The sequence below is a fragment of the Rhineura floridana genome, chromosome 2, assembly GCF_030035675.1.
Source record: "Rhineura floridana isolate rRhiFlo1 chromosome 2, rRhiFlo1.hap2, whole genome shotgun sequence".
Taxonomy (NCBI): domain Eukaryota; kingdom Metazoa; phylum Chordata; class Lepidosauria; order Squamata; family Rhineuridae; genus Rhineura; species Rhineura floridana.
The window spans coordinates 36,251,748-36,279,650 of record NC_084481.1 but is presented as its reverse complement, the minus strand read 5'-3'; the positions used below and the strand labels follow the sequence as shown (position 1 = coordinate 36,279,650).

At 42.6% G+C, this 27,903-nt stretch overlaps 1 protein-coding gene across 1 annotated transcript in view; it reads right to left on the bottom strand.

The window, feature by feature from the left end:
* PDE1A (phosphodiesterase 1A) overlaps positions 1-23,106 on the bottom strand; it is a 158,189-nt gene extending 135,083 nt beyond the window's left edge. The window contains exon 1 of the mRNA XM_061608284.1: positions 22,638-23,106. Coding sequence (XP_061464268.1) covers positions 22,638-22,690 — 53 coding nt within the window. The 5' untranslated portion in view covers positions 22,691-23,106. The remainder of the gene's footprint in view (positions 1-22,637) is intronic.
* Positions 23,107-27,903: the final 4,797 nt, after the last annotated feature.

Genomic DNA, 27,903 nt, shown 5'->3' with positions numbered 1-27,903 from the left:
GAGGGGCTCCACACTAGGTAGGTGTAGGTAATGGGTAGGGGACTGTAACTTCATTCTTCTCTGACAACTGTAGCCTTATTCAGAATCTTCTCTATGCATAAAGGTACACGTGGAGAAGGGGAAGTAGGGCTACTCAAATGTTGCACACCCTGTTGGTCCTACCTGCTTGATGCACGTGCTTTATGGGCAATGTTTGCAAAGGGTGCCAGATCATGTACTGCTGTACATGCAAAGGGGTTCTATATAACTGAGCCCCTTACAGGATCGGGGGGGGGGCTTTGAAGAAATTGCACTGAATGTGCATGCAGCAGGTGGGGGGGACAGCAGTGTGTACCTGCTGATCCCCTTCTCCACTTATATCTTTTATGCACAGAGTCTGAAAAGTGCTCATGAATTTAAGCAATGTCTGTTCTACAGGATTACAGCTGTAGCAACATTTCAACGCAAAAGCTAAAAGAGTTTGGATAAGACTGGCTGTTTTTTTCAAGGGATAGGAATATACATATTCTAACTTCACGTTGATGGGATCGGCTTTCTTCCCTGCATCTGCAGGCTTTTCTCTTTGTGGGGCAGGATATTTTGCAAGCACATCAGACTACCGCAAGCAACTGGATCGGCACAAAAGGAAATATCCAACTGAAATGAAAGAGGTTCCAAGGGGCAGCTACCTCTGTGAGCAGTCTTGCTTCCTTGGTCACCCAATTCCTGGGGTCTGCTGTTAGGCTCTCTTGGAAGTTTCTGCCAAACCACAGCCCCTTTTCTGCACTTCCTACAGCGGACTCATACTCTGCTCTCTGCCTTTTAATCGTAAGAGTTTCTTTGCTCTGCGTATAAAATTGTTTCTAAACTGCTTAATATTTTTCAAATTTCTAAATGGAAACAGTATTAGAAACTGGAAAAGCATATAGCTAAGAATGCAAGGTTTCCATCTAAACAATCAATTGCTTTCAAGCTCCATTCCAAAAGTGAAGGTTAGAGGTTTGATTTCAGTTACTGATAATTTAAAGTGGCTTCAAGGACCTGTATGCCTTGCCCCTGGATTTTTTTATATATATAAAAAAGGTGCAGGAAGAAAGAATTAACCTTAACTATGGCCCTGTTCTGAATTGCCAACCCCATTTTTTAAATTGTCTTTTTAAAATATGCGGTGCCATAATATCAAGTTTGGGACATGACATGGTCAAAATTAAAGAGGACAAGAGAGGAGTGAGATGCATTTCCTCTGTTCACACATGTTGCTAGCATTTAAATTGGAGGATCAGTCACCCATCCACCTCTTGACGTTGGAATTCTCCATCTCCTTCAGGGGAGAAATGTGACATACACATACCCCTTGAAGCACAAGTGAGCCAGATTCACTCATACCACGTATCTCCAAAACTCCCCTATAATATCAAAAGCATTGAGAGTTGGCAAGTGCTGTTCCTGCTGCTGAATGTATCCATCACACTCAAAACTTTTAAATCTGAGAAAGAAATGTGTTTATAAAGAATTCAAGCTACTCCTTAACTTAGTATTTTTGTTCCAGTAGTCAGTTTGACCACAACTCAGTGGGCCTAGATTTTTTTTTTTTAAAGCAATAACTGCCCCATTTACAAAATTTGACAGCACCAACACATTACATGACACTTCAGAAGTTCAGTCCCTGACAGTGCACAATGGAACACCTGACACTTAGCTAATCTTGTTTGACAGCTATTAATGTTGCACTTGCAGGGGGACAGAGAACTGTGTTGTGCTTTTCTGTTTTGCAAATTCATTTTAAATCCCATTCTCTTTAAGGTTGGTTTTCCCTCAACATATTTATGGGGATGATCCTGCCATTCACCTTACAGCAGAACAATTAAGAGGTTGAAATGCAATTGTTTGGGCAGCTGTTAAAATGCATCTGAATTGTCTTAAGATGCCAAAACAAATGTAGGACTTTCCCTTCCATTTCCCCTTTCCTTTCAGCTGTTCTCTGCCTCTGATCGATCTACATACGGCACAAGTGTCTTGTGTACAAAATACCTTGCAGATGGCTCCATTTCAAATATTTATGTTGTAATTAACTTCCTCTTCCAAACCCTATCTACAATAGTCTCAGATGGGTTTATTACGTATTACAGATTTTTAAAAATCTCCTCGTCCTCCAGAGATCTCTTACAGTAGTGCACATGGTCCCCCCTTCCCCCAATTTATCCTCACAACAACCTTGTGAGGTGTCTTAGGCTGAGAGACAGCGAGAAGCCGAAGACCACCAGGTGAATTTCAGGGCTGAGCGGGAAGACTTCAACCTGGGTCTCTGCAGCCCTAGCCCAACAAGCTAGGGCAGCCTTCCTCCAACCTGGTGCCATCTAGATGTTTTGGACTTCAACTCCCACCAGCCCCAGCCAGCATGTGATGGATACAGATGGGAGATGTCGTCCAAAGCATCCAGAGGGCACTGAGATGGGGAAGGCTGCTCTATGTCTACACCACACTTGCAAGATACAGAAGAGAGACCATCAATAAAGTACATCATTCATCATTTGAAGAGATGGTGTGGCAAAGTTGTGACAAAGGAGGGATTTGGTTAACATGAAGAAACAGTGGCAAAAGGGGGCAGTTTCTCAAAATATCTCTTCAAAACCTTAGTTTATGGCATGGTCCTTAGGTTTCCCCACTGAGACAACATAAATAAAAAGCACCTGGCAGACCACCTTTTCCCAAGCCCAACTGAATTGGCGATTCACATGCTCATACCTGCAGGTTGAAAACTGCTAGCGTAATAATAACATACCAACCTATGCAGCATTAAAGAAGTCCCCTGAATTGATGGTTTCAAGAATTCTGCAGTTTTGCTAACCTCAGCTAGTGAATACTACATCACATCCTAAACCTCAGATGGTATTTCTCAAGTAATGTATGTATTGCATTTTATTTATTCATTAACACATGAACATCCTGCCGTTTCCCCAAAAATCTCCGGGGGGGGGGGTGTCCTCACAACAACCTTGTGAGGTAGGTTAGGCTGGGAGATGACGACTGTCCAAGATCATCCAGTGAGCTTCATGGCTGAATGTGTATTGGAAATTGGATCTCTCCAGATATAGTCTAACACTCTAACCACTATATCACACTGGCTGTCTATTGTGCTTCATTATTGGGCATTATTCTCTCTCCTGCCTGGTTTTAATCTACTGAATGTTAATCAGTGGCTCTAATCAGGGCCCGTGCATACCATGCCAAATTCTGGCCTATACATTAACCCAAGGGTTCCCAAACTGTGGTTTCTGGACCACCAGTGATCCATCAGCTTCATTCAGGTGGTCCTCATCATATCTGCATGAAATATTCATATTGGTTTCCAGTTGTATTTTTATTGCTTCTGTTATTTCTTATGTTTATTTTTTATTTATTTATTATCATTATTTTTACCCCGCCCTTTTTCCAAAACTGGAACTCACGGCGGCTTCCAGATAAAAGCACACATATAATTAAAAACATACAAAAGTCTAGATTAAAATCGAATTAAACTATTTACACTATTAAAACCATTCATACATACAGTTAAAATAATTCAAAATGTTGTATTTTACGCTGTGGAATTCAAATGGCAATACTATAAAATACAACATAAGAAACAAAAGAAGCAATAACAATACAAATACGCATCATACAGAATCTAGCACAGCACATTACAATTGCTACAACAGGTAGAAAAATGGTTAAGTGGTCCTCCAAGACCCTTAGCAATTTTCAAATGGGGGGGGAGTTTGGGAACCACTGTACTAACCCTTATTGGATCCTCCAACCTAGTTCATTTTGCACAGTATCAATCCAGTGGAATAGGGAGCGCAGCATAACCACAGGAAAAATCACTAACTCCAGGTTGTAACTGAAACAAATACACTGGTTATTGACATACAAAGCTTAATGGTGTTATGATGCAGACAAAAATATAACAAAGATGGTATTTGAAATTACAGCAACTTGTTTCAATTACAACCTGGAGTTTGTGGTTTTTCCTATGGTTATGCTCTGCTCCCTATTCCACTGGGTTGCTACTGAGCAAAATGAACTAGGATGGAGGATCTAATAGCATAGTATGCACAGGCTATGATTAGAACCACTGATTAACACTGGATTACATATTGGTATAGTTTTAAAAGATTGCTTGAATTGTATTGATATGTATTGATAGTGATGTGATTATGTATTAAAGTAGCAACATTATTATACTGATATTTGACATGGTTATATTACGTTAAGTTTTGAACTGAGTTACCTTTGCTGTTACTGTTCCTTTGATATCAGCAGCTTTGGGCACTATTCTTGTGAGGAAGTGTCATACAAATCAATGAACCAAAGAATCAATGAGCAGCTGAACAGAGGTGGGCGGATCATTAGACCACCAGCCATGAGCGCTTACTTTACGTGTTGTGCTACTAAGCCTTAGTAGCTACAGGAGCAATCCAACTGCTGGGCAGTTGGCAGAGGAGGAGCAGGCAGAAAGCTCCACAGGTCCTCCTCCTGTTTGGGAGCCACTAGCCCAACTGAATGCCGGCTCCATTGGGAGCCGCATGCACAAGCCAGCCAGAAAGCGACGGCTCCAGCCAACAGACCTAAGCACTCTCCATAGGCCTGAATGGGATTTAATTTTTTTTTTTTTACTCTGCTAGCGTTTTGGCAAGTGAAGTTCAGAGAGGGAGTGGGACCCAGGGGAGGGGTCTGAACACAAGAAGGATCTCGCGCAAGTCCTCCCCATGGCTCCTCCCCTGCCATACCTCCAGAATGCCCCATTTTAGGGCATTCCACTGGGCCTCTGTCCACCTGGCTGGCTGTCCCCAGCAGACCCCCGGCAGCGCCTGGAGGCTCCTGGAGGATCCGTGGCATCCAACTCACCCCAGCCTGGCGGAAAGTTGGGTTGAATTGCTCCTAAACTGTGAAAGAAGAAATGCATCTCAACAAACAGAAGAGCCAAAGCTCAGTGGTAGAGCACACACTTTGCATGCAGACGTTCCCAGGTTCAGTCCCCGGCTGGAAAAGACCCCTGGTTGAAATCTTGGAGACCGGACAGTTCAGGCTATACTGAGCTAGATGGACTAAACTGGGCTGAGTGCACTTAGCCCCAAAAAGGTAGGTTTCCCCAATGCAAAATTGTCCATGCTTGTTCTCAGCATGCTGCTTTCAATCTAGATTGAATGCAGAACCTGCTGTCCAGACGAGTAAGTGTGGTTACTTGATATGTGCTTGAAAACCCTCTCCTCGATTGGATTACGCATTGGAAAACCGTCCCCTTGCAATCTTGGCATACGCCCACCCACAACATCATTGGGCGGGTATGAATACAACCCCCATTGCTGGGACCACCTACATCTGTTTTCAAATGGACACACTGCTGGGTAAGGCAGAATCAATCTGCAATAAGCTCTTATTTTCAGGATAGGACCAGTTTGCCAAGAAGCACTTTTGGGAGCAAAATCAAATATGCAATAGGTCTAGATGGTATGTGGGCTACGTGAAAAATAAGAACTCCATTGATTCTAGAATAAAATGTCATATGTATGCAACCTTGATATAAGGCTTCCTATGTTCCACATTAAGGGTAATTCAACTGCAATAAATGGAACATAATTGGTGACCCCTTCAGCAAAATGTTTGGAATCAGTTTCTTCGTGTATTTGTAGCACGTAATAGTAGCAGCCTCACTTCAAGCAAAAACTGTTCTAAGGCTTGTTAATTCCTCAAGCAGTAGAAAATGCAATTGCTAACAATGTGCAATAGTAGCCTCCTCCCCCCCCCCAAGTGCTGCTTCTTACCTGCCTACTGCAAAACACAGACCTTGGTCTCCTTTGCTGACTATATATACCAACTGCCAAATAGTTTCCCTCAAGAGTCCAGTCTCCACCCAAGCATAATATGTGTTGTATCAGCAGCTAATAGCCACCAGCCATCAAAAGCCATTGAACAAGCATCTAAAAGCCATTACTGCCTGTTGGAGAAATCTTGTTAGCTATTAGTTAAATCCCAGAGATAGTAACATAATTCAATAGCATTCGTCTTATAATATTCTTATGGACATATACTTAAGCAGTGTCTTGCATGCAGTAAGCACTCACCACTACCTTTCAGACCAAGAAAACACCTTTAAGGACATTATGTTTCTGGTGAAAAAACAGGGTTTTGAGTTTGTTCATTTGGGGTGTTTTTAAAATCAGAGAATAAATTTAAATGTAATGTTCCAGATGAGTGTAGGACTTAAAAGAAGAGATATCATTTTATTGAGTTACAGCGAAATAAAACAAAACATGTCTTTATGTATTTGTTGTTGTTGTTATGTGCCTTCAAGTCAATTATGACTTATGGCGACCCTATGAATCAGTGACCTCCAAGAGCATCTGTCATGAACCACCCTGTTCAGATCTTGTAAGTTCAGGTCTGTGGCTTCCTTTATGGAATCAATCCATCTCTTGTTTGGTCTTCCTCTTTTTCTACTCCCTTCTTTTTTCCCCAGCATTGTTGTCTTTTCTAGTGAATCATGATGTGTCCAAAGTATGATAACCTCAGTTTCATCATTTTAGCTTCTAGTGACAGATCTGGTTTAATTTGTTCTAACACCCAATTATTTGTCTTTTTCGCAGTCCATGGTATGCGCAAAGCTCTCCTCCAGCACCACATTTCAAATGAGTTGATTGTCTTTATGTATACGTTGGTGATATTCTGAACATCAGTTTACTGAAGTCAGAGTCCTGCTAGAGATTCCTACTTTCTTTGACCAGAGATACAAACAAAGTGGTTCAGGCAGATTATCTTATACTATATATTGCTGTTCCAATGTTGTCCAGAATAAAAAGCCCCACATTCTGTTAGGTGTGCTTATGGATCACAGGTAAAGTCTTTTTTTCCCTGGCATCTTGATCCTAAATTCATTAGTTAGGAGTCCTGCAGAGTTCAATGGGATTTAAAATCAGGATGTATGGAATGTTGCAGTATAGGCACTGGGTGTTTAGCTGGGTCCCATGGATATAAATCCAACTCCATTTTAAGAAATCATCTGATGAAGCAGCATTTTGCCTTCAAGAGATCTTAGACCCTTTACTTTTGGGGGGAGCAAGGTCCCAGCAAGGTCCCTAAGTCTCCAGCATCCTACAAGTCAATTAGCATGAAATGGGAGTGTGTTAGCCACTGAGAAGAGTCTTCTTGTCCTTTCCTGCTGATAGGAGCCAATCAGAGTGAAAGGAGGTGAGTCAGTTACTGAGAACATAAAAACATATGAACATAAGAAGAGCCTGCTGGATGAGGCCAATGATGAGGATGCATCTAGTCCAACATCCTGCTCTCACAGTGGCCAACTAGATGCTTGTGGGAAACACAAGCAGGACCAGAGCACAAGAGCACTCTCCCCTCCTGCAATTTCCAGCAACAAGTATTGAGAAGCACAATGCCTCCGACTGTGGAGGGCAGAGCATAGTCATTAGGACTAGTAGCCTTTGATACCCTTATCCTCCATGAATTTGTCTAATCCTCTTTTAAAGCCCTCCAGGTTGATGGCCATGCGAGTTCCATACCTTAAATTTTCTTTTATCTGTCCTGAATCTACCAACATTCAATTTCATTAGCTGTCCATGAGTTCTAGTGTTATAAGGGGGGGGGGACTTCTCTCTATCCGCAGTCTTCAAGCTATGCATAATTTTATAAAACTTCTATCATGTCACCTCTTACTCTTTTCTCTACTGAGACTTTTCTCAGTAGCTAGCACACTCCCCTTTCATGCTGAATGGCTGTTAAGGATATCTGTTGTTTTCGGAGAAGACGTTAACAAGGATCTCATTCTCAACCCACCAGCAAAAAATAAAAAAGTGTGTGTGTGGGGGGGAAGATGTGTGGTTTTGTTCCAGTCTGAAGCCAAGAGTAAGGGTGGAGGAGGAAAAGAGAGAAAAATACATTCCTCTCTCTCTCTCATTCTCTGTGGTGTGTGTGTGTGATGGTGTTTCAGCTATTAATGATTGTGTGTGTGTGTGGTGCATGGTAAGATTAAATGCAAATGAATAAGCCTACGAATGAAGAACGTGTGTGTGGTGCAGCCAACACCAGAGGTTAGGATCAGGAATCCCCATGCTTTTCTCAAAAAACTCATAAGCTCTGTCCAAATGCAGCTACTCTTAGTATGGTGGTCAAGAAGGGAAACTCAGCAAACAGCGCAATCTAAAAGATGGGGAGCCAGCTGGAGGGAGAGCCGGCAGCTGAGGAGCTGGCAGAAACCTCCACAGCATCCACTCTCCATTCAGGAGCTGCTGGCTTAGCTGAGCATCAACTCCATCAGGAGCTACACACAGGAGCCGGCAGGGAAGAGCTGGCTCTCACAAACAGGCCTACTGGGGAGCAAGTGGGCCGCACAGGCCGCCATGGGAATATTTTTACTGCGCCGGCCTATTAGCTGGCAGAATTCTCGTTGGAATTGGGACCCATGGGAATGCTCTCAGGGGGGCCTTGGATGTTGCATAAGCCCCCCCATGGCTCCTCTCCTGCCATGCCCCCAGAACACGCCATTTTCGGGGCTACCGCCAGCTTCCACCAGCTCTCTATCCGCTGGGCTGGCTGTCCCTGGCAGACCTCCAGCAGCACCGGCAGGGCCCTGGAAGCACCGCAGCTCAGCCAGAATGGGGGGCTTCTGCTGGCAGAGCCAGCGGCACCAAGAGCATAGTAGCTCAGCCGGGTGTCCACCACACCCACCTCTCCCCAGTCTGGTGCAAATAGGACTTGGACTGTGCCCAAAGGAAGTTCCTTACCTGCCAGCATAATAATAATGAGGATGATTTTAAAAACTTCCTGAATGGGCTAACCCCCCTCTCTTTTCCTAACATTCTAGGTACATGTGGAAGGAGGAGGGGATGACACAGGGAGAAAGGAGAAGGGGGAGGAAAAATCCCTTCCTACCTTCTATAAGGTGGCAAAGATCCAAAGGTTACAAATTGCTATGCAAAATGACTACCTGGCCTGCTTAGAGAGTGTGAATTTCTTCATTTAGAAAAAACAGACATTGTCTTATCCCAGTAGGAAAAATGCTGACAGAGAAAGGGGGGGGGAGCCTATGCACCCAGCAGTTTTTTCAAAAGTTTGTATTTTTCTTTATTGCTGTAGGGCTTTCTGAGTCAGTTACGGAGGCTCCAATGGGTGTCAATTCCAAGCAAGCCTTTATAAATTCCTATTTCAAAAAGCCAAGCCTAGTTGTGGAGAGTGAAAATTCCATAACTGTAGAAAAAGAGATAGTATATTCAGATGGTAGCATCCCATCTACATCAAACAGTTCGGTAGAAGCAGGAGATCAATGGGCAGAACTGAATTCAGTAATCCTAGGGTTGCCATATTGCCCGGTTAGCCGGGTTTTACCCGGATTCTATGCATGCCACCTGGCGCCCGGCTAGCCCTTTAGGTGGCCCGTATTCTCAGCTTTAATGAAAAAAAAAAATTAAGTTTCTAGGTGGTCCAGTTCTCGAGATATACATAAAACGTCAGCCGCCCCCCCGACTGTTAAATCTTTCTTTAAACAGTACTGTATAGCACTTCGTAGCTTTAACCCCGCCCGTTCAGGATTACAGCCAATCAGGGATTGTGTTTCAGTTTCATTGACCTTAGGCAGTGTCTAGAAAACAAAATGGTGGTTTCACCCCGTTTATCTGAAAATCTCATAAATTGGGTAAGTATATACATTTCAGTTTTTTTCCCTCTTGTGTGCAGGAGTCAGATCTTGGGCAGTGTTTTGAAAACCTTCCCAATGCTTGCTTTTTGTAAAAGCAATGCTAATCCCATATGCCCAGAGTAAATGCCATTGAATTCAATAGGACTTACTTTTGAGTAGACATGGTTATGAATGTGCTGAAAATCAATGGGACTTTGGAGTGAATGTAAAAAAGAATTGTGTTTGTGCCCTCCAGTCCTATTTTAAAGCAAGTAGGCAGGGCTTACTTAGGTATTACAGTTTTTATTCTGTAGGAAAGTAATACTGATTTTTTTTAAACTAATACTGATTTTTCTGCAATGACCAACTGGTTTGACAATAAACTATTATATGGGCTGTATGTATTTATACATCTGCAGTGTGTGCGTGTATGGAGTCTTTCCAACACCCCTGTGAGGTAGGGTTGGAAACCAAGGCAGCTCACAACAAGAAATAAAGCCATTTAAAATCCAATAACCATAAAAACAAGTATAAACAATTGCAAAACAGCGTAAAGTGGCATGATTCGGAATTTTGGGTTGTGTGAATGAAGTTGCTTATCACTTGAAGTTGCATTTCTGTCCCTGTTTGAGTAAGCCCCACTGAATACGCTGGGACTTGCTTCTGAATAAATAAACCTAGGATTGCACTATAAATATCTTTACAGTTTGTGTAAATAATAAATATATTTGATAGTCATGCTTTTATATAAATATTTCTTCATTTATCATATTTTTGGTTGTGAGATGCTTAGTTTTCTGCCTTACTCATAGGAATCTTGTTGTGGTTGGTATGGTATTACATTTAGGAAAGTGTTACTGCCTTTTGTGTTGTTTTTTTCCTATTTGCTTTTCACTTATCTTTAACCTCACTCCGTTACAGCCATAGAAGCAACAGCAGCATATGCAAGATAATTAACTCCCATTAGTGATAAGAACAAGAATTTATAATTATTATTTCAATTAAAACAAGAGGCTTATCAATACTTTGAAGAGGACCAGATATTTATTTTCTTTCTGAGCCCAGGACTGGGTCTTTCATGATGCCCGGGGGGGGGGAGCAGGAGAGTAGTCGATAAGACAGACATCCTGGCATTGGTAATCTAATTAGCAAGGTATGTGTGGGGTTGTTGCACACTTCCAGGCCCAGTTTCATTTTGAGTATGGAGGTGGAACCTGTGTAGATGTGGTTGATCAAAGGGAGAAGAAATTTTGAGTTAAGCAAAGCTCTGCTTTTATAAAACCTAAGAAACATACAGATACTTTGAATGTCTGAGTGCCTGCACCAGTGGAATACTGGAGGAACTTGTAAAGCTTTCTGCAACAGTATTTACAACTGAGCATGTGGTGTGAAAGACTCCTTTTCCTAACCTTTTTGGCGTCTTGTTTTTCTCCACCCACCACATCTTTGAAATATATCGTATATGGTTAACCGTACTGTTGCCCTGACTTACTTTATGTTTGTTGCTATTTTGTGTTTTTATTATGTTTTTATATTGATTGTGTATTTTTATTGTTTTTATTATATTTGTAAGCTGTGCTGAGCTCTGTTTTTAACAGCAAAAGGGCTGGATATAAATTCTCTTAATCAATCAATAAATACTCCGTAGTGTTGGAAACTAGAGTCTAGGCATTTAAGGCTAAAAATGTTGCTTTTAAAAAAAAGATTTCTCACATCTTTCCCCAGTTTTTGGTGGTAATTCCTAGGCACAAAAACAAAACAACTGGACAATCCAAGTATTAATATGCAAATATTTGCATAATATGCAAATAGTTTACATAATATGCAAATTAACCTGCCCGGATTTGTGGAACTGGAATATGGCAACCCTAAGTAATCCAAGCAATATCTGCAACAGTGAGAAAGGACAGTCACATAGTCACAGTGACAGAAAAGCAGAAAGCAGTGTTCAAGGGCTGGCCAGATTAATCTTAGACGGTTGTATAATCTTAGAAGGGGGTGTGGCTATGAGGGGGTGTGACTGTGACTATCATGAAGGGACCCTGCACTTAAGAATTTGCCATTACACTACTGTCTCTAAGGGACCAGAGAACTTCCTCTTGTTCAAATCAGAGCAAGCTTCGCCATTGACTTCAATCAAATATAGGCCACCCTCGTATCATGGGGACACATTTGCATCTGGTTACCTTTCCTTGAAGTATCTGTGGGGCAATGAACAGATGCAAAAAGGAAGATAAGGTTCCTGTGCCTTTAAAAACCGTAATTTCAGCAGATGCAGCTCCTTTGGAAGCTGGCCATCTTGGGCTAATACTCTCAGACCTGATATAAAACAGCTGCCTACAGTGAGTTGTTGCAGTTGCAAGAACTGGCTTGTCATATTGTAGATGAGGGGTGTGATATGTTGTCCAAGGTGTAGGGAAAGCTTGAACAGGTGTGTCTCAGAGTGGCCTAAGATATTCTGGCATTGTAGTAGAAGTGATGATAAATTGCTCTGCCCTGTGGATGCCAACGCTGATTTCTAATGCCAACAAAGTAGCATCAAGTGCCTTCTCGGGGAGCTTTAGAATTGTGTCTCTCAAATAGCAGCCTAGAAACAACAGAGCTACAACAGCACATGAAAGAAACAAAGGGGAAATATCTATTTGTGTAGTTTTATTTTCTAGAATTGCCCAAGGTCTTTCTAGCTTTACGGTTCTGTTTCAAAAGTATTTTCCTTTTGCAACTCTTGCAAGGGAAAATCAGTTCCTTTTTAATACAGAAGCCCTCCTAGACCCACACCATGTGGCAAATAATGGTGATAATGATCATAATCATCCTTAATTTTAAGTGAATTTACAACCCACCCTTTGGTATAAGTTTCCTGTGTGCTTTCTTGTTTAAAATAATGGAAGCAAATACAATAAAACTCAAAAAAGAACAATGCAATAGTGTAGATCACTGATAGTCACCATAATACCCTTCTGAAGTTTTGAACTTCAACTCCCATCAGTCTCAGCCAGCGTGGCCAATGATCAGGGATCAGCGTGGCCAATGATCAGTCTGGCAACACTGGTTATCCCTGTTTTAAACGCATCAACCAGCAAATATGTCAAGTCCATAAAATCCATTAAAAACAGCTCAAACTTGCTATAAAACAGATTGGAATTCCTGAGCCAGTGGAGGCTGGTCTGTCAGGACAAATAGGGCCCTACCCTACCAATCTCAGTCTGCCCTCTGCCAGTTCCCAGCTGCCTGCCTTCTTACTTACAACTAGGGTAGCCCAAATGGTGTTTGCATATGGACAAATTTGTAGGACAGTACAATATCTCAGAGAGGAGGTCAGTTCTTCTGCTCCCCTGGTGCATTCACTATAGCTGCCCAATTTCCCTGGTTTTTAAAGTTTGATAGAAATATCTGTTGGCTAGAGGTACATTTTTAAACTGCAAGGTGTTTTTGCCTATGAGTAAATTTCTCTGCTTTTTAATTTGGGAGGTAAGAAATGTGATCCTGTGCAACTTTGCTGAGAATGGATTTGCATGCTTATCAAGTTCAGTGGAATTTGCTGACAATAGTTGAAACTGACCAGAGGGGATGGGGAGGGAAGCAGGCAGGAAGGGGAGGAGGAGGGTAGGTTCGATCATTTGCATGTTTACTGAGTTCAGTGGGATTTACTCTGCAATCATGCTTAGGATAGGTAAAACTGACCATGGGGGAGGAGGAGGGGGAGGTCAGAAGGGGAAGGAGGGAATTGGGAGGAGAAGGGGAAGGGAGGGGTGAAGGAAGGGGCAAGAGGGAAGGGATAGGAGTAGGGTTGCCAGGTTCATGGCTTGAGACTGATCCTGTATCTTTAGGAGAAGAGAAAGTCAGCCAAGTGCAGGTGTTCTTGCAACACTGTATTTTATTTATTTATTTATTTCATTAAACTTATAGACCGCCCCATAGCCGAAGCTCTCTGGGCGGTTTACAAGAACAAGAACAGCATCAGAAATACAATATACATATGACAATATAAAACATAAAATTTAAAAATGTTAAGATTAATACAGTTCCAACATATACTAACTAATTAAAATGCCTGGGTGAAGAGAAAAGTTTTAACCTGGCGCTGAAAAGATAGTAATGTTGGCGCCAGGCGTATTTCCTCAGGGAGGTTGTTCCACAGTTCGGGGGCCACCACTGAAAAAGCCCTTTTTCGTGTTGCTGCTCTCCGAGCTTCCCTATGGGTAGGCACTCAGAGGAGGGTCTTCGTTGATGAGCAGAGTGTACGGGCAGGTTCATATCGGGGGAGGCGTTCCAGCAGATATTGTGGTCCTGTGCCGTGTAGGGCTTTGTAGGTTAGAACCAGCACTTTGAACCGGGCCCGGAAACATATAGGCAGCCAATGCAAGCAGGCCAGAACAGGTGTTATATGGTCGGACTGTCTGGTCCCCGTTAACAGTCTGGCCGCTGCATTCTGCACAAGCTGCAGTTTCCGAACCGTCTTCACAGGCAGCCCCACGTAGAGTGCATTGCAGTAATCTAGTTTCGAGGTTACCAGCGCATGAACTACTGAAGCGAGGTTCTCCCTGTCCAGATAGGGGCGTAGTTGGGCCACCAGCCAGAGTTGGTAAAAAGCACCCCTTGCCACCGAGGCTATCTGAGCCTCGAGTGACAGGGATGATTCTAGAAGGACTCCCAAACTACGAACCTGCTCCTTCAGGGGGAGTGCAATCCCATCCAGAACAGGTCGAACATCCACCAACCAGTCAGGAGAACCACCCACCAGCAGCATCTCAATCTTGTCTGGATTAAGCCTCAGTTTGTTAGCTCTCATCCAGTCCATTGTCACAGCCACGCATCGGTTCAGCACGTCGACAGACTCACCTGTAGAAGATGAAAAGGAGAAATAGAGCTGCATCTCATCAGCATACTGATGGCAACGCACTCCAAAGCTCCTGATGACCGCACCCAGTGGCTTCATATAGATATTAAAAAGCATGGGGGACAGAACTGACCCCTGCGGAACTCCATACTGGAGGTCCCAGGGTGCCGAGTAATGCTCCCCAAGCGCTACCCTCTGGAGACAGCCCACCAAGTAGGAGCGGAACCACTGCCACGCAGTACCGCCCACTCCCAAATCAGTGAGTCAGCCCAGAAGGATACCATGGTCGATGGTATCAAAAGCCGCTGAGAGATCAAGGAGAATCAGCAGAGTCACACTCCCCCTGTCTGTCTTCCGACAAAGGTCATCGTACAGGGCGACCAAGGCTGTCTCTGTGCCAAAACCGGGTCTAAAGCCCGACTGAAATGGATCCAGAAAATCAGTTTCATCCAAGAGTATCTGGAGCTGGTTTGCAACCACTCGTTCCAGGACCTTGCCCAGGAATGGAACATTAGCTACGGGCCTATCGTTGTTAAAATTTTCCGGGTCTAAAGATGGTTTCTTCAGAAGTGGTCTTACTGTTGCCTCTTTCAGGCGACCAGGGACCACTCCCTCTCGCAGTGAAGCGTTAATCACTGCCCTGGCCCAGCCGGCTGTTCCAGTCCTGCTAGCGAAGGGCAAGGGTCCAACCTAGAAGTGGTCGCACGCACCAGTCCAAGCACCTTGTCGACGTCCTCGAGCTGTACCAACTGAAACTCATCCAAAGAATCAGGACAAGACTGTGCACTGGACACCTCATTCAATTCAACTGCTATAACATTGGAGTCCAAGTCCTGGCGGATGCAAGAGATTTTGTCCTGGAAGTGCCTAGCAAATTCATTGCAGCGTGCCTGAGATGACTCCATCATGTCCATAGGGCCAGAATGCAAAAGCCCACTGTAATGGGAAAAACCACAAGGTGGAATTCTCCCTTCCCCCTGCACAACTTTTAAAGATAAAGAAGACCTCTTGGTTGCCAGGCCAAGCCTCCACAAGGTCTTCTGTATCTTTAAAAGTTGTGCAGGGGGGAGAATTCCACCTTGTGGTTTTTCTCATTACATTATTGCAAGACCACCTGCACTTAGCTGACTTTCTCTTCTCCTAAAGATACAGGATCAGTCCCAGGCCATGAACCTGGCAACCCTAGATAGGAGGGAGGAGGAGAGGAGGGCAGGATTGATCATTTCCATGCTTTTTGAGTTCAGTGGGATTTCCTCCTGTACAATGATGCTTTGGATAGGTGAAACAGACTTGGGGGAGGGGAGGAGAAGGGCAGGAGGGGGAGGGGGGAGGGGGGAGGAGAGGAGATTGGATGGGTGGATACTGGGCAGAGGGGAAGCCCCTTTTCTTTCTAAAAGGAAAACATTGGGAACAGTATCATTCTTTTTCAGGGTTTCCCCCACCATTTTATTCTACAGCAAGCACATGAAGCCTCCCACCCAAATTTAAACCAAAGCTGACCCTGGCCACATCCACACCAGGCCTTTATTTCACTTTAGATAGTCATGGCTTCTCCCAAAGAATCCTGGCAAGTGTAGTTAGTGAAGGGTGCTGAGAGTTGCTAGGAGACGCCCTGTTCCCCTTACAGACCTTCAGTCAGAGCAGCTAACTGTTAAACCACTCTGGCCACTGGAGCTCTGTCAGTGGAATAGGAGTCTCCTCTCAGCACCCTCTACAAACTACACTTTCCAGAATGCTTTGGGGGAAGCCATGACTGTCTAAAGTGAAATAAAGGTCTGATGTGGGTGTGGCCCCCTGGTTAGCCAAGCCCAGCTGCTATGACTCTCGTTTTTAGAACGCTGACTGTTGGTTCTTACTCAGCATGCCTGGCCTTTTCACTGAGTTCAATGCTAAATTTCTTAAATTAATTAAAAATCAGCCAGGCATTTTTTTTAACTTTTAAACTACAGAAGATGAAGGTCAGCGTATGGGGCAAGGTCAGTAATATGGTTACAGGTACTCTGTGAACATGGCTGAGTTTTAATGAATTTCAACAGATTATGAGAACTCTGACAGAAAAAAGTCCAAAAGGGGTCCGTTTCTCTCTCTCTTGTTACACTTTGAACTCTCAATTCTCTCTGACTGTTTTGTGTATCGCCATGAAAATTGAGAGGTTTGTTAAGCAAGTGTTTCTGAGTTCAGGACTATAGTGTTTTCTAAGGTTTTGTTTTGAAATGAGCTTATGGGAAGCATCAGAATGGCATGGTGGGTATTTTCAATTTAACATTGCAGAATGTGAAAAATCCATGCTATATAATATGGGGTGTATGTATTTTTACATCTCCAGTGTGTGTGTGTGTATGTGTATGGAGCCTTTCAAACATCCCTATGAGGCAGGGTTTCCAACTGGAAAGCAAAGCAGCTCACAACAAGAAATAAATATTTTAAAAATCCAATAGCCATAAAAACAAGTAAAAACAGTTGCAAAACAGTGTAAAGTGGAATGATTCTGAATTTTGGGTTGGATGGGTAAAGTTCCTTATCACTTGAGGTTGCAGTTCTGTGCAGTGAGCCCCATTGAATACATTGGGACTTGCTTCTGAGTGAACATGCATAGGATTGCACTATAAATAACGTTACAGGTTGTGTAAAAAATAAATGTGTTTGACAGTCATGCTCATATAAATATTTCTTCATACTATGTCCCACTAAGTATCTGATTTCACACTATGGCTGTACATTATTTCCTCTATATTTTAAATGTTCTCTTCTTCCTTGGGATGGTCATGGTCCCCCTCTATTGCTTTCACTGTGAGGGGCAGATTAGTCTGAGAGATGGTGAGTAGCCCATGGTAATCCAGTATACTTTATACCTCATTTCCATTTAAATTAATTAACACAATTTAGATGCAGGCAACTTTATGAAGTAGATCCACACAATACCTTTAAAGAACATCCAACTCGCACTTAAAGTGCATGACTTCCCCCACAGAATCCTGGAAAGTGTAGTTTTCCTCTCACAGTTATAGTTCCCATCACCCTTAACAAACTACAGTTTCCATGATTCTGTGGTGAGATTCATGTGCTTCAAATTGTGCTGAATGTGCTTTAAATGAATGGTGTGGATCTGCCTTAGGTAGGCTGTGCATTCATTAGTGAATTGAAAAGAACAATTTTAAAAGATACTTTTTTAAACAGGGGAAGGGTTATAGATCATTGGTAGCGCATATGCTTTGCATGCAAAGGTCCAAAATTCAATCTCTGGAAAAGACTATTGCCTAGAATTCTGGAGAGCCAATGCTAGTCCATGTCATCAGTACTCAGCTAAATGGTATCAAATGGCCTGAGTCAGTATAAAGAGATTCCTTTGTTCCTAAAAGTGGAAAGAGACCCAAGGGTCACAGTGACTCCAAAATGTATTTATGTATTTTATTTACAACATTTATTATACCACTTTATTGCAAAAAAAACTTAAAGTGGTTTACAGAAGGAATTAAAACAATAAAATTATTGGCAAAAACAGTTAAACACAGGTCTTTAAAACATTCAAAATAATAAAACCAACAATGAGTTAAAATCAGATTTAAAAAAAAACAGCTTTTACATGCCTGGGTAAAAAATGGAAATGGACTGCCTTCAAGTCGATCCCAACTTATGGCGACCCTATGAATAGGGATTTCATGGTAAGCAGTATTCAGAGGGGGTTTACCATTGCCTCCCTCTGAGGCTAGTCCTCCCCAGCTAGCTACAGCCTGCTCAACTTGCCACAGCTGCACAAGCCAGCCCCTTCCTTGCCCGCAACTGCCAGCTAGGGGACAACTGGGCTCCTTGGGACTATGCAGCTTGCCTGCGGCAGCACAGGTGGCAGGGCACATAACCCCTGAGCCACTCACTGTGGGGAGGTCTTTAGCTGGCCTTTGACACCCAGGAGACACGTGCGGGGATTTGAACTCACAGACTCTGGACTCCCAGCCAGGCTGTCCTCCCTACTGTGCTATACCAGCTGTACATGCCTGGGTAGGTAGGCTTGCCTAAACAAGAATGTTTTTATCAGGTGCTGAAAAGAGTACAATGACGGTGTCTGCCTAATGTCAATAGGCCTGGAGTTCCGAAGCATAGGTGCTGCCACACTAAAGGATTGATTTCTGACAAGAGCAGAACAAGTACTACATGGCACCCATAACATGGAAAGCATACCTTGAACTTATTACTAATTAGCAACCAGTGCAGAGTTCAAAGCGGAGGTATTATGCATTGATAGGGTCTCACTCATGTCAGCCATTGTGCCACAGCATTCTGCACTAACTGCAGCCTCCGAGTCAGGTTGTGCTGCATAGGGATTTCTGTGACCTTGGCTGACTGACTGCCAGAATTTTTTTGTTTTTGTTTTTGGTTAGGAATCCTGACTGGTTGTAGGATGCTGAGTTTTCTGCCTTACTCATAGGAATCTTGTTGTGGTTGATATGGCATTGCATTTAGGAAATCATCACCGTCTTTTCTTTTTCTTTTTTTATTTGCATTTCATTTAGCTTTAACCTCATTCCCTTACATCCATAGAAGCAACAACAGTGGTTCCATTCGATCAGCTCAACCCCCTTAAACCCTGTTGTTTGTACAACCTGTTGTTTGTATGATGGTTTGTTTCTTGCCCAGTAGTGGTAAAAGAGAATTCACATACTGGGAAATGTGGCTGCAATTGCTGTTGTTCCCAAGTTACTGCCTATGAAGGTAGACCAAATCATGTGTGCTTTCTCTCTGTCAGTTATTACTCACTGGAATTGGGTTGGCTGTCAAAGTGAGTTTATAGCAGCCCACAGGGCAGGTAGAAAAGGGTAGAGAATCTTCTTACTCTTACTCATTTCTCAAACCTCTTTCTGAAGTGAAGGGTCCAATCTGTAAAGATGTTTGGAGCAACCATGTTAAAAAGCAGGGGCAGGGCATTCCAGGCAGGGGGTTGCCAACCCTGCTTTGATATGGATATCTTTTCAGGGGTCCCTAGTCAAGCTTTACCAACAGCACAGTCCATATCTACTCAAAAGTAAATCCTATTGAGTTCTATGGGGCTTAGTCCTTTAGTAAGTGTGTTTAGAATTGCAGTCTTCCACCTTTATTCCTGAGTGCTCCCATCTAACATCTCCACAACACTATGCTCCTTTCTTTCTCCAGTGACCTTCTGGTGATTGGCCTGGCCTGAGGGCACTTAAACCCTTCTTGTTGAAAGCAAGTAGACTAGATTAAATGTTATTATTATTATTATTATTATTTGATTTATATCCCACCCTTCCTCCCAGCAGGAGCCCAAAATGTTCCCTACCTAGGATCCCTAAGCAGGTGAGGAGGAGTGATTCCAGTACTTCAGCTGGACCTGGGAATGCCATATGTAAATTAAGATTTCTATCTTAATTTTCAATCAGAGAAATGTTTTTGTTGGAATTATATGCTCCAAGTGACTGTGGTGCTTAATATATCATGCTAAATGACATCACTAGGGCCTGCCCCTGAAATCTCAGGGTTTGGGATAATCTAGGACCTCTGTGTACATTCCAGAGTCCATGCAGTTTGGTGACAGCCAGTGTGTAGTGGTTAATGTGTGGACTAGAATTCAGGTTCAGAACTCTACTCAGTCAATGACCTTGATGGACGACCTGAGATAGTCACCATCTTTCAACATAACCTGTCTAACAGCATTGTTGTGATGATACCATACAGGGGAGAGATAACCTTGTATGACACTCTCAGCTCCTTGGAGAAAGAGAGGGATAATACATAGGAAACTGCCCTATACTAAGTTAGATCATTGGTCCATCCAGCTCAGTATTGTCTACATTGACTAGCAACAGCTCTCCAAGGTTTCTGGCAGGATTCCCTCCCAGCCCTACTGGAGTTGCCAGAGATTGAATCTGGGACCTTCTGCAAGCAAAGGAGATGCTGTACTACTGACCTACGGTCCTTCCCCTAATGGTACAGGAATGCTGCACAAGAGGTTTTCACAATCACTTTAATGGCCTTAGCAGCACTCTGCATGCAACAGAATGCCATTCTCTTGCCCAAGGGAATGGGGAACATTCTCGTGAATAGGGAACTCCTGTGCCAGCACGAAAGCTCTAGGTTGCAGAATGTAGGTTGCAAATGTGCCTTGCAGCAGGGCAATGTTAACACTGGATGTCCATCTTTAACAATGAGTCAAATTGACTAAAACATTCTATCTGAGTCATACAATGAATTTTATCTTTAGAATTTAACTTCTGGGCAGATATCCACACCTTATCAATCTGCAGCCCCATTTGCCATTCTGAGGCCTGTCACAATCTGATATATTCATTTAGGATATCAACACTTCGGCAACAAGATCTCCATGTTGTCATCATATCCTTCCCAGAGGTATTTTAGAGAAGTCAGTAGAATTAGCTGTGATCGTTATTTATTAAATAGCTACATAATTCCTCACTTAATATGGTAAGCGGTATGGAATGGCTTGAGCTAAAGTTGAAAGACATTTGCCATAAATTAAACAAATGAGATGAAACCAATATAATAAAGATATAATTGCCATTCGTAAGTTTTTTTCTGGCCTAATGTCACAGGTCAAAACGTACTCAGAAGATATACTTGTGTTTTGATTTGGATTGCATTCTGTACAAATGTCACTGTACTGTATACTAAATTGGTCCTGAATTTTTGTTGAATTTAAGGGTTAATGGTTGTGTGTATCGGGTGCAAACCTGCACATCACTAAGTTGCTTAACAGCACAATCCTACAGACATCTACATAGAAGTACACCCTATTGAGCTCAACGGGAATTATTCCCAAGTAACTGGATATAGTATTGCCATTATGATATAATTGTCTTCAATGGGCTTTAAGCACTGTAAGCATATGCTGAATCATAGTTACAGTCTACTTTGGTTGTGCCTCATGAAATGTTCCTTTCCTAAGAGAACATCATTATGGGCAACCGTTTGCTACCCTGGGCTCCTCCTGGGAGGAAGGACAGGATGTAAATCTAATAATAAATAAATAAATAAAACAATCCTACTACAATTATTATGGACTAGGGCTTGCTGAATCTGTCAATTTCATTTTCTCTCTATTTCTCATTTTCCCAGGCTTGTTCAGTTTGCCACATTTCCACAACAGTCTGTGATTTAAAAACAAAGTCCTCAGCATTTTAGTATACATTTCTCCCAATTTGCCAGCATTTCAGTGTACATTTCTCCCAATACACACATTTTTGTATGCAGCTTTCCTTAATATGATACATTTTGTACGTTATTTTCACTAATGTATAGGTTCTATGCACACTTTCCCTTAATATATGCATTGTTATACACATTATTTCTTGGCTGCAAAATTTGGAGATGTGCAAATTTGTAAGGATAGCAATGTTTCAGTTTGTGTATTTTTTTCAGGAAGTGTGAATTAAGTAGGTTCACATTAAATGCAAACCAAACTAAATTTCTCCACCATTGCTACTATGGAGTAAGTCCCCTTGATATAAATGGAACTTATCGTTGAGTTAATGTGCACAGGGCCACATGGACTGAGTAGTACCTTTAAAATAATAAATAGAAGCAGGGTAGTTGCATTTAGCTTCCAAGTCACTTCAAACATGCTATTAAGGGCTACAATCCTAACCATGCTTACCTGTGAGTAAGTCCAAATGAACTCAGTGAAACTTACTTCCAAGTAAACATGTGTAGCATTGCGCTGCGGAAGTTGGAACTGGTGTGCAATTAGCAGGCATTACATTTCTGGCACACAACCATAATCAGCTAAACCAAACATGAACAATGTTCTACATTTAGAGGGCTCTACCATTCCAGAATGGGTTTGAGCAACTGCAGGACTTTAAGAAAAGAACTGTTTCTGTCATCTTTTACAAGCATGAAAATCCCACAGAAAACTTCATAGAAAATTGATTATATCTTTTCAACTGTTTCCCCCTTAAATGTCCAGAACAAAAGTCTCAGAATGTTTACTCCAACTTCCACTAAAATGATTATATCATTGCAAAAACACTGCTGGCACACAGAACACATTAAACTTTAGACTCCTGCTGTTGAAAGCCTGTCGTTTGCTTTCACATCTGAAATCCAAGTTAGCAAGAAGAGATGCAAGAGGGAAAGTTCAGAAAAATTACTTTGATCCCAAGGTATGATCATGACACTACTTACCTAAAGATTGGTCTTTGGAGATGCTTTTTCCTAATTGTAACACAATCATCCATTTAAGTGAGGGTGGGGGAATTTCCTCAGCCTGAAAATAGTTCCAGAGAGAACCTTGGAGCAATCAGGGGACTTGTACGTAGCTACTGTGCTGAAGAGAGCACACCGGTTTTTTTTTTGGTGCTGGGGAAAACCTCCCTCCCTCTCTCTGACAGTCCAGCAAAATGAGGCCATAGAGACCACATAACATCTGAGCAAGACCAAACCATGCAGGCTGTTAAGAGCAGGGCTGGAGTTAAGTCGATTGAAGCAGTCGATTGAATCCTCTCAGCCGCTTGAGAAGAAAGCAAAACTTTGCCAAGTATTTAACTCAGGTAAAAAAAAGAAAGAGTTAGGATTATTCCAGTCATGAGAACACTTCTTACACATACTGGTCAAAGTCTTCGACGCAGAGGCTTCCTTGCTCTGTGAAACAAGGCTGTCTGTCCAGAGGCTCCACTTCTTCTTTTCCACTTTCTTCAAAATAAAAGTTGTCCAGCTGTTTCAGCAAACACCCCCCCCCCGCAAGTGCCTTCAGAAAGTTTTTTTGTGCTGTTGTAAGGAACTGTATACAAATTAACGGAGACGAATGGTTCTGGTCTCTGTGCCTGGCTTCTCTTCAAGACGTTGTTTTAATTATTTTACAGTCTGGCTCTTATTCATGTTGGCTGATGTGTGGCTATAACTATGCATATTAAACCACAGCTCATAATTTCTGGCACTTACACCGCCTAATAGCCCACAGTTGGATGTAATGTTTGCAGCTGCCAGGGGACCTTAACTACATAGAATGAAGCAACTATACTTGAGTTAGCAAAATAAAAACTGATTGGGATTCTTAACCAACAAAAGTGAACCCCTCATTTCAGTCCAGCCACACTTCAAAATGTGGGGCATGCAAGAATAAGCAGAATTATTCCTGAAAACCCACAGAACAGAAGCAATTCTACTGGAGTTAATCTATAGAGACAATCTATCCATTACATAGAATGAGATGTTACACTACAGGCAGGTCCATGCCATACATTTAAGTTAAATGTGCTTTAATTTATGGTGTGGACCTGCCCTGTGTAGCTAAGATTCCAGACTCTGCAACTTCACACGCGGTAATCAGTGTCCTCCTGCCCCAGGTCTGACATTAGCACCCAGTACTCCTTTACATTGCTGAAGACAGGGATTGCCAGTGCTGAGACCCATCCTATGTTAGTGTGGTAGCAGCTGCCATTGTTATCCCCCACAGTACCAAGAGGAATGCTATGTCAGGTGTTCCAGGGCATTGTGGAAAATGTAGACCCTGCCCACTGCTGCTTCTATCACCACCAGTACCCTCTGTGGGGGAGCATCCCACTGCCACAGAAAGGGGCCCACCAGAGGCCACTGCTTAGTTCCACAAAAGCTGGAGGGAGCCGTGGTCCCCCACGTAAAAAAATCTTTTCCTGCATGGTGTAAACAAACAGGGAGAAGAGTTTAGTGCAGCTGTCTCTGATGTGCTAGTTTACTGTATACAGGGAAAATGTTTGTGGGGAAGGGGTTTGTTTTTGTTTTTTTACAAAGTCGAACATTCTAAAACTGGTTCCCAAACATTTTTCCCCATAGACCACTGGAAAACTGCTGAGGGTCTTGGTGGACCACTTAATTATTTTTCTGCCCGTTCCCTCCCAAACTTAATCACAGTTTTGTCTTTTTATGCCTCAACCTCATCATGCAGATGATTTCATGCACATTTACTCGGAAGTAAGCCCCAGCAAGATCAATGGTAGATGTGCATAGGACTGTAGCCTTAGTGCAGTCTAAACTGGTTTGTCTTAAAGATGCTGCAAAGTAGAGTTAACAAGGGGCTGAATAAGTTTCCAACTCTTAAGGGAAATAGTATCTCCACCCCCCACCCTGCCAGCTTGTTCACTTCTGCATCTTCTTTTCAGGAATGTGGAGTAACCTGGAAGGATTGGGAATTGTAGCTTGTTAAGGGTGCTGAGAAGAGACCTCTGTTCCCTTCACAAAGTTACAGTTCCCAGAGTTCCCTGGAAATAGGGATTGATTGTTGAAGCACTCTCCAAATTATAGCTCTGTGAGGGGAATAGGGGCCTCTTAACACCTCCTAGCACCCTTAACAAACTACAGTTCCCAGGATCCTTTGGGGAAAGCCATGACTGCTGAATGTGGTATGATACTGCTTTAACTAATTAGTGTAGATGGGGTCAAGAAGAGACCATAGATCAGCAGGGCAGAACTGGTTTAGGTTTGCCGCTGCCAATGTTGTATATGGCAAGGGTTCTGTGTCTTAGATGACTGCGTAACAGGCAGCAATTCAAAAGCTGAACCTCTTCCCAGCATTGAACTTCAATGATATATAAAGTTTCACCTATTGAATTTCTGCCATACTGTAGTTAAAGACATAGGAGCCCTGTTAGAAAAGACACTGGCAGTCCTAAATTGGCTTATCTGAAGTATTTAGTCTTCAGTAAAAGCTAGAGAAAACACAACTCCGTTTCTTCCTACTTCTGGTGACATTCTGAAGAAGGAAAGTGCACTTCAGTCACTTCAGTGCCATCAGTTAAACCAGGGATTGCCAGCCTTTTTGGAGTACAGGGCTCGTTTCAAATTTTGAGAGAGTGCTGGGGGCCCCAGTCACAAAATAGCTGCCATCAGGGCATGGCATGACACAAAATGGCTGCCATGGGGGTGCAGCATAACCCAAAATTTGAGAGTACAGTAGGGCCCCGCTTCCCAGTGCTTCGCTTCCCGACGTTCTGCTAATGCGGCGGCTTTCATTCCCTGTTTTAAAGCCAATTTTGCAGCAATTTCATGTCATTTTCATGCAACGTGCCCCATTATACTCAATGGGGTTCCGCTTTATGGTGATTTCCGCTTTACAGCGGGGGTCCGGAACGGAACCTGCCATATAAGCAGGGCCCACCTGTACAATTTACCCATAATTGTATTTCCATAATAGAAGATGCCTGACCTGTTGAATTTCTGCCTGTCATATTGCTGTCAATGGCACAAGGCCTCTATTTTTTTCACCAATGCAACCCTAAACCAAAACTTTGGCTGGCACCTGTACCCACTTACCTGGAATCCATTAAGCAGAAACAATTAATTATGAGTAGACATGTATGCAATTGTACTTTAAGTTAACTATACATGAATTCTTAACGAGTCCCTATCCTTTAGCTCCTTCCTGCAAAGCAAAAAGCATGCCTAATTTGCAACATTTTCACCTTTCCCTTGGGGGGGGTGGATTCTTTAACATTCACCCAAACTAACTGCATAGTGATATTTGCAGAAAATAATTTCTAGGCACTACCTGATCTCAGTCAAACCCAGCACAGGAAAGTTGCATCCCGGTTGCTACAGAAAAAGAAGAACAAACTATGGAGTTTCCAAGGACTAAAAAGAAAGTCAGAAGCACTAAAAGGGAGGGCAAAATTTTAGGACCCCAGGGACTCCTATTGCCTGATGTCCAGGCATCAATCACAGCTCTGACTTCACTCTTGGGCCAGGCTGGCTCATTTCACAGAAATCACTTAGAAGGGTACCTGCACTTTTTATTATTTATTTATTTATATTACTAGATTTATATCCTGCCCTTCCTCCCAGTAGGACCCCAAGGTGGCAAGTAGGAGCCCAGGGCACCAATTTTGCTTCATAACTTTATTTCGAAGAGGGCTAGAGACTTACTTTCTTAAAAAAAAAAAGAAAGCTCAGATTCTGGGCTATCTGCTGGAGACACCACTCAAGACCTTCATGGGCACCATGCCCCCCGTGGACAACAGGGTAATAAGCCCTGAGTTAGACATACGCCTATTTGGACCTGTTGAAACTGCTGAAGTTTAGACTTGGTGAAAGCTTCATTGGGACCAGAATGTTTCTGTTGTTGACCCTGTACCACTACATTACCAAACCTTGAAGTTACAAAGTTGCCTCTCGCTTTGGTTGCCAGCAAAATCATCTTTGGTAGCAAGCTGGAAATTGCAAGCAAGGAGAGTCCTGTTGTGTCCAGATCCTGCTTATGGGCTTCTCATTGGTATCTGGTTGGCCACTGTGAAAGCAGGATGCTGCACCAGATGGACCTTGGGCCTGTACCAGCAGGACTCTTAGGTTGTCAGAATTCCCAGGGGTGTGGATGCTCCACACTGGGACTGGAGGAGAAGTGAGTGATGCATTATTGGGTGGTAATTCAAACTGTAGTTTTGCTGTTCAGAGCAAGAGTCTGGGTTGTCATGTTTTTGTGGGTTTCTAGGTTGCTCAGTACCACTTTGTGTGAGAGGCTGAAGTAGTATACAAGACAGCCCTACCTAGGTGAAAGCCAGGGAGGGAATGGTTATGTTGCAGTTTGTGTGGCACTATATTGCCGTGGATGGAGGTGGCTGAATGAGCTGGTTGTAAATTATGCTTAATTCTACAAAGTATTTCTGTAGACCAGGAATTTGCTATGTAATAACTGGTTGGCTGGGGATTAGCTGAGTTATCTGTGTGGCTGGTGGGAATGCATGAGAGGCTTGGATGTGGAGGATCACTAAGGATATATTTGGGAGAGGTTACTGTACAGGGGGGAAATGTGGATGCAGCTTCTGTTTCAGTTGTTCTGCTTAGTTATGAATTATGCTGTTTTGTGGATTTTTTTGTATCTTTGTATTTGATTTTTATCTCTAATGTTTTTAAGTTTAAGAGAATATTTTGTTTTCCTGTTAATTATACTGCTTTAAACATGTCTTTTATATTTGACCTTCATCTGTAATGTTTTATTCTATTATGCTTTTTTGATGTCTTAATTTAGGTTGTAAATCACTTTCATATGTGTGTGTGTGTGGTGTGTGTGTACACATACACACACACACACACACACACACGTAATTGTGATTAACAAAACAGAGGTTTTTATTGTAATACCAAAATGTTTCAGCTTCCGCCTTCATCAGCTGCTAACATACAAATGCAGTTACCAAGGTGGCAATTATAGAGCTTTGAGGATGGAAAGTATAGAAAAGTTCAGCAGGCTGTGACCTTCAATGTTGAAATGTTTTGCAACTGGTTGCTCCACTTTTTTTGTTAAGATTGCCGATGTATAGTTTCTGAAGCGTGTGCGTAGGTCAGTTGTGGTTTTTCCTACGTATTGGATATGACATCCTGGTCTTTTGCATTATAATTTATGTCATCGAATGTGGAAGCTGAAACGTTTTGGTATTACAGTAAAAACCTCTGTTTTGTCTTTGAGCCATACCCCTTGTGTACC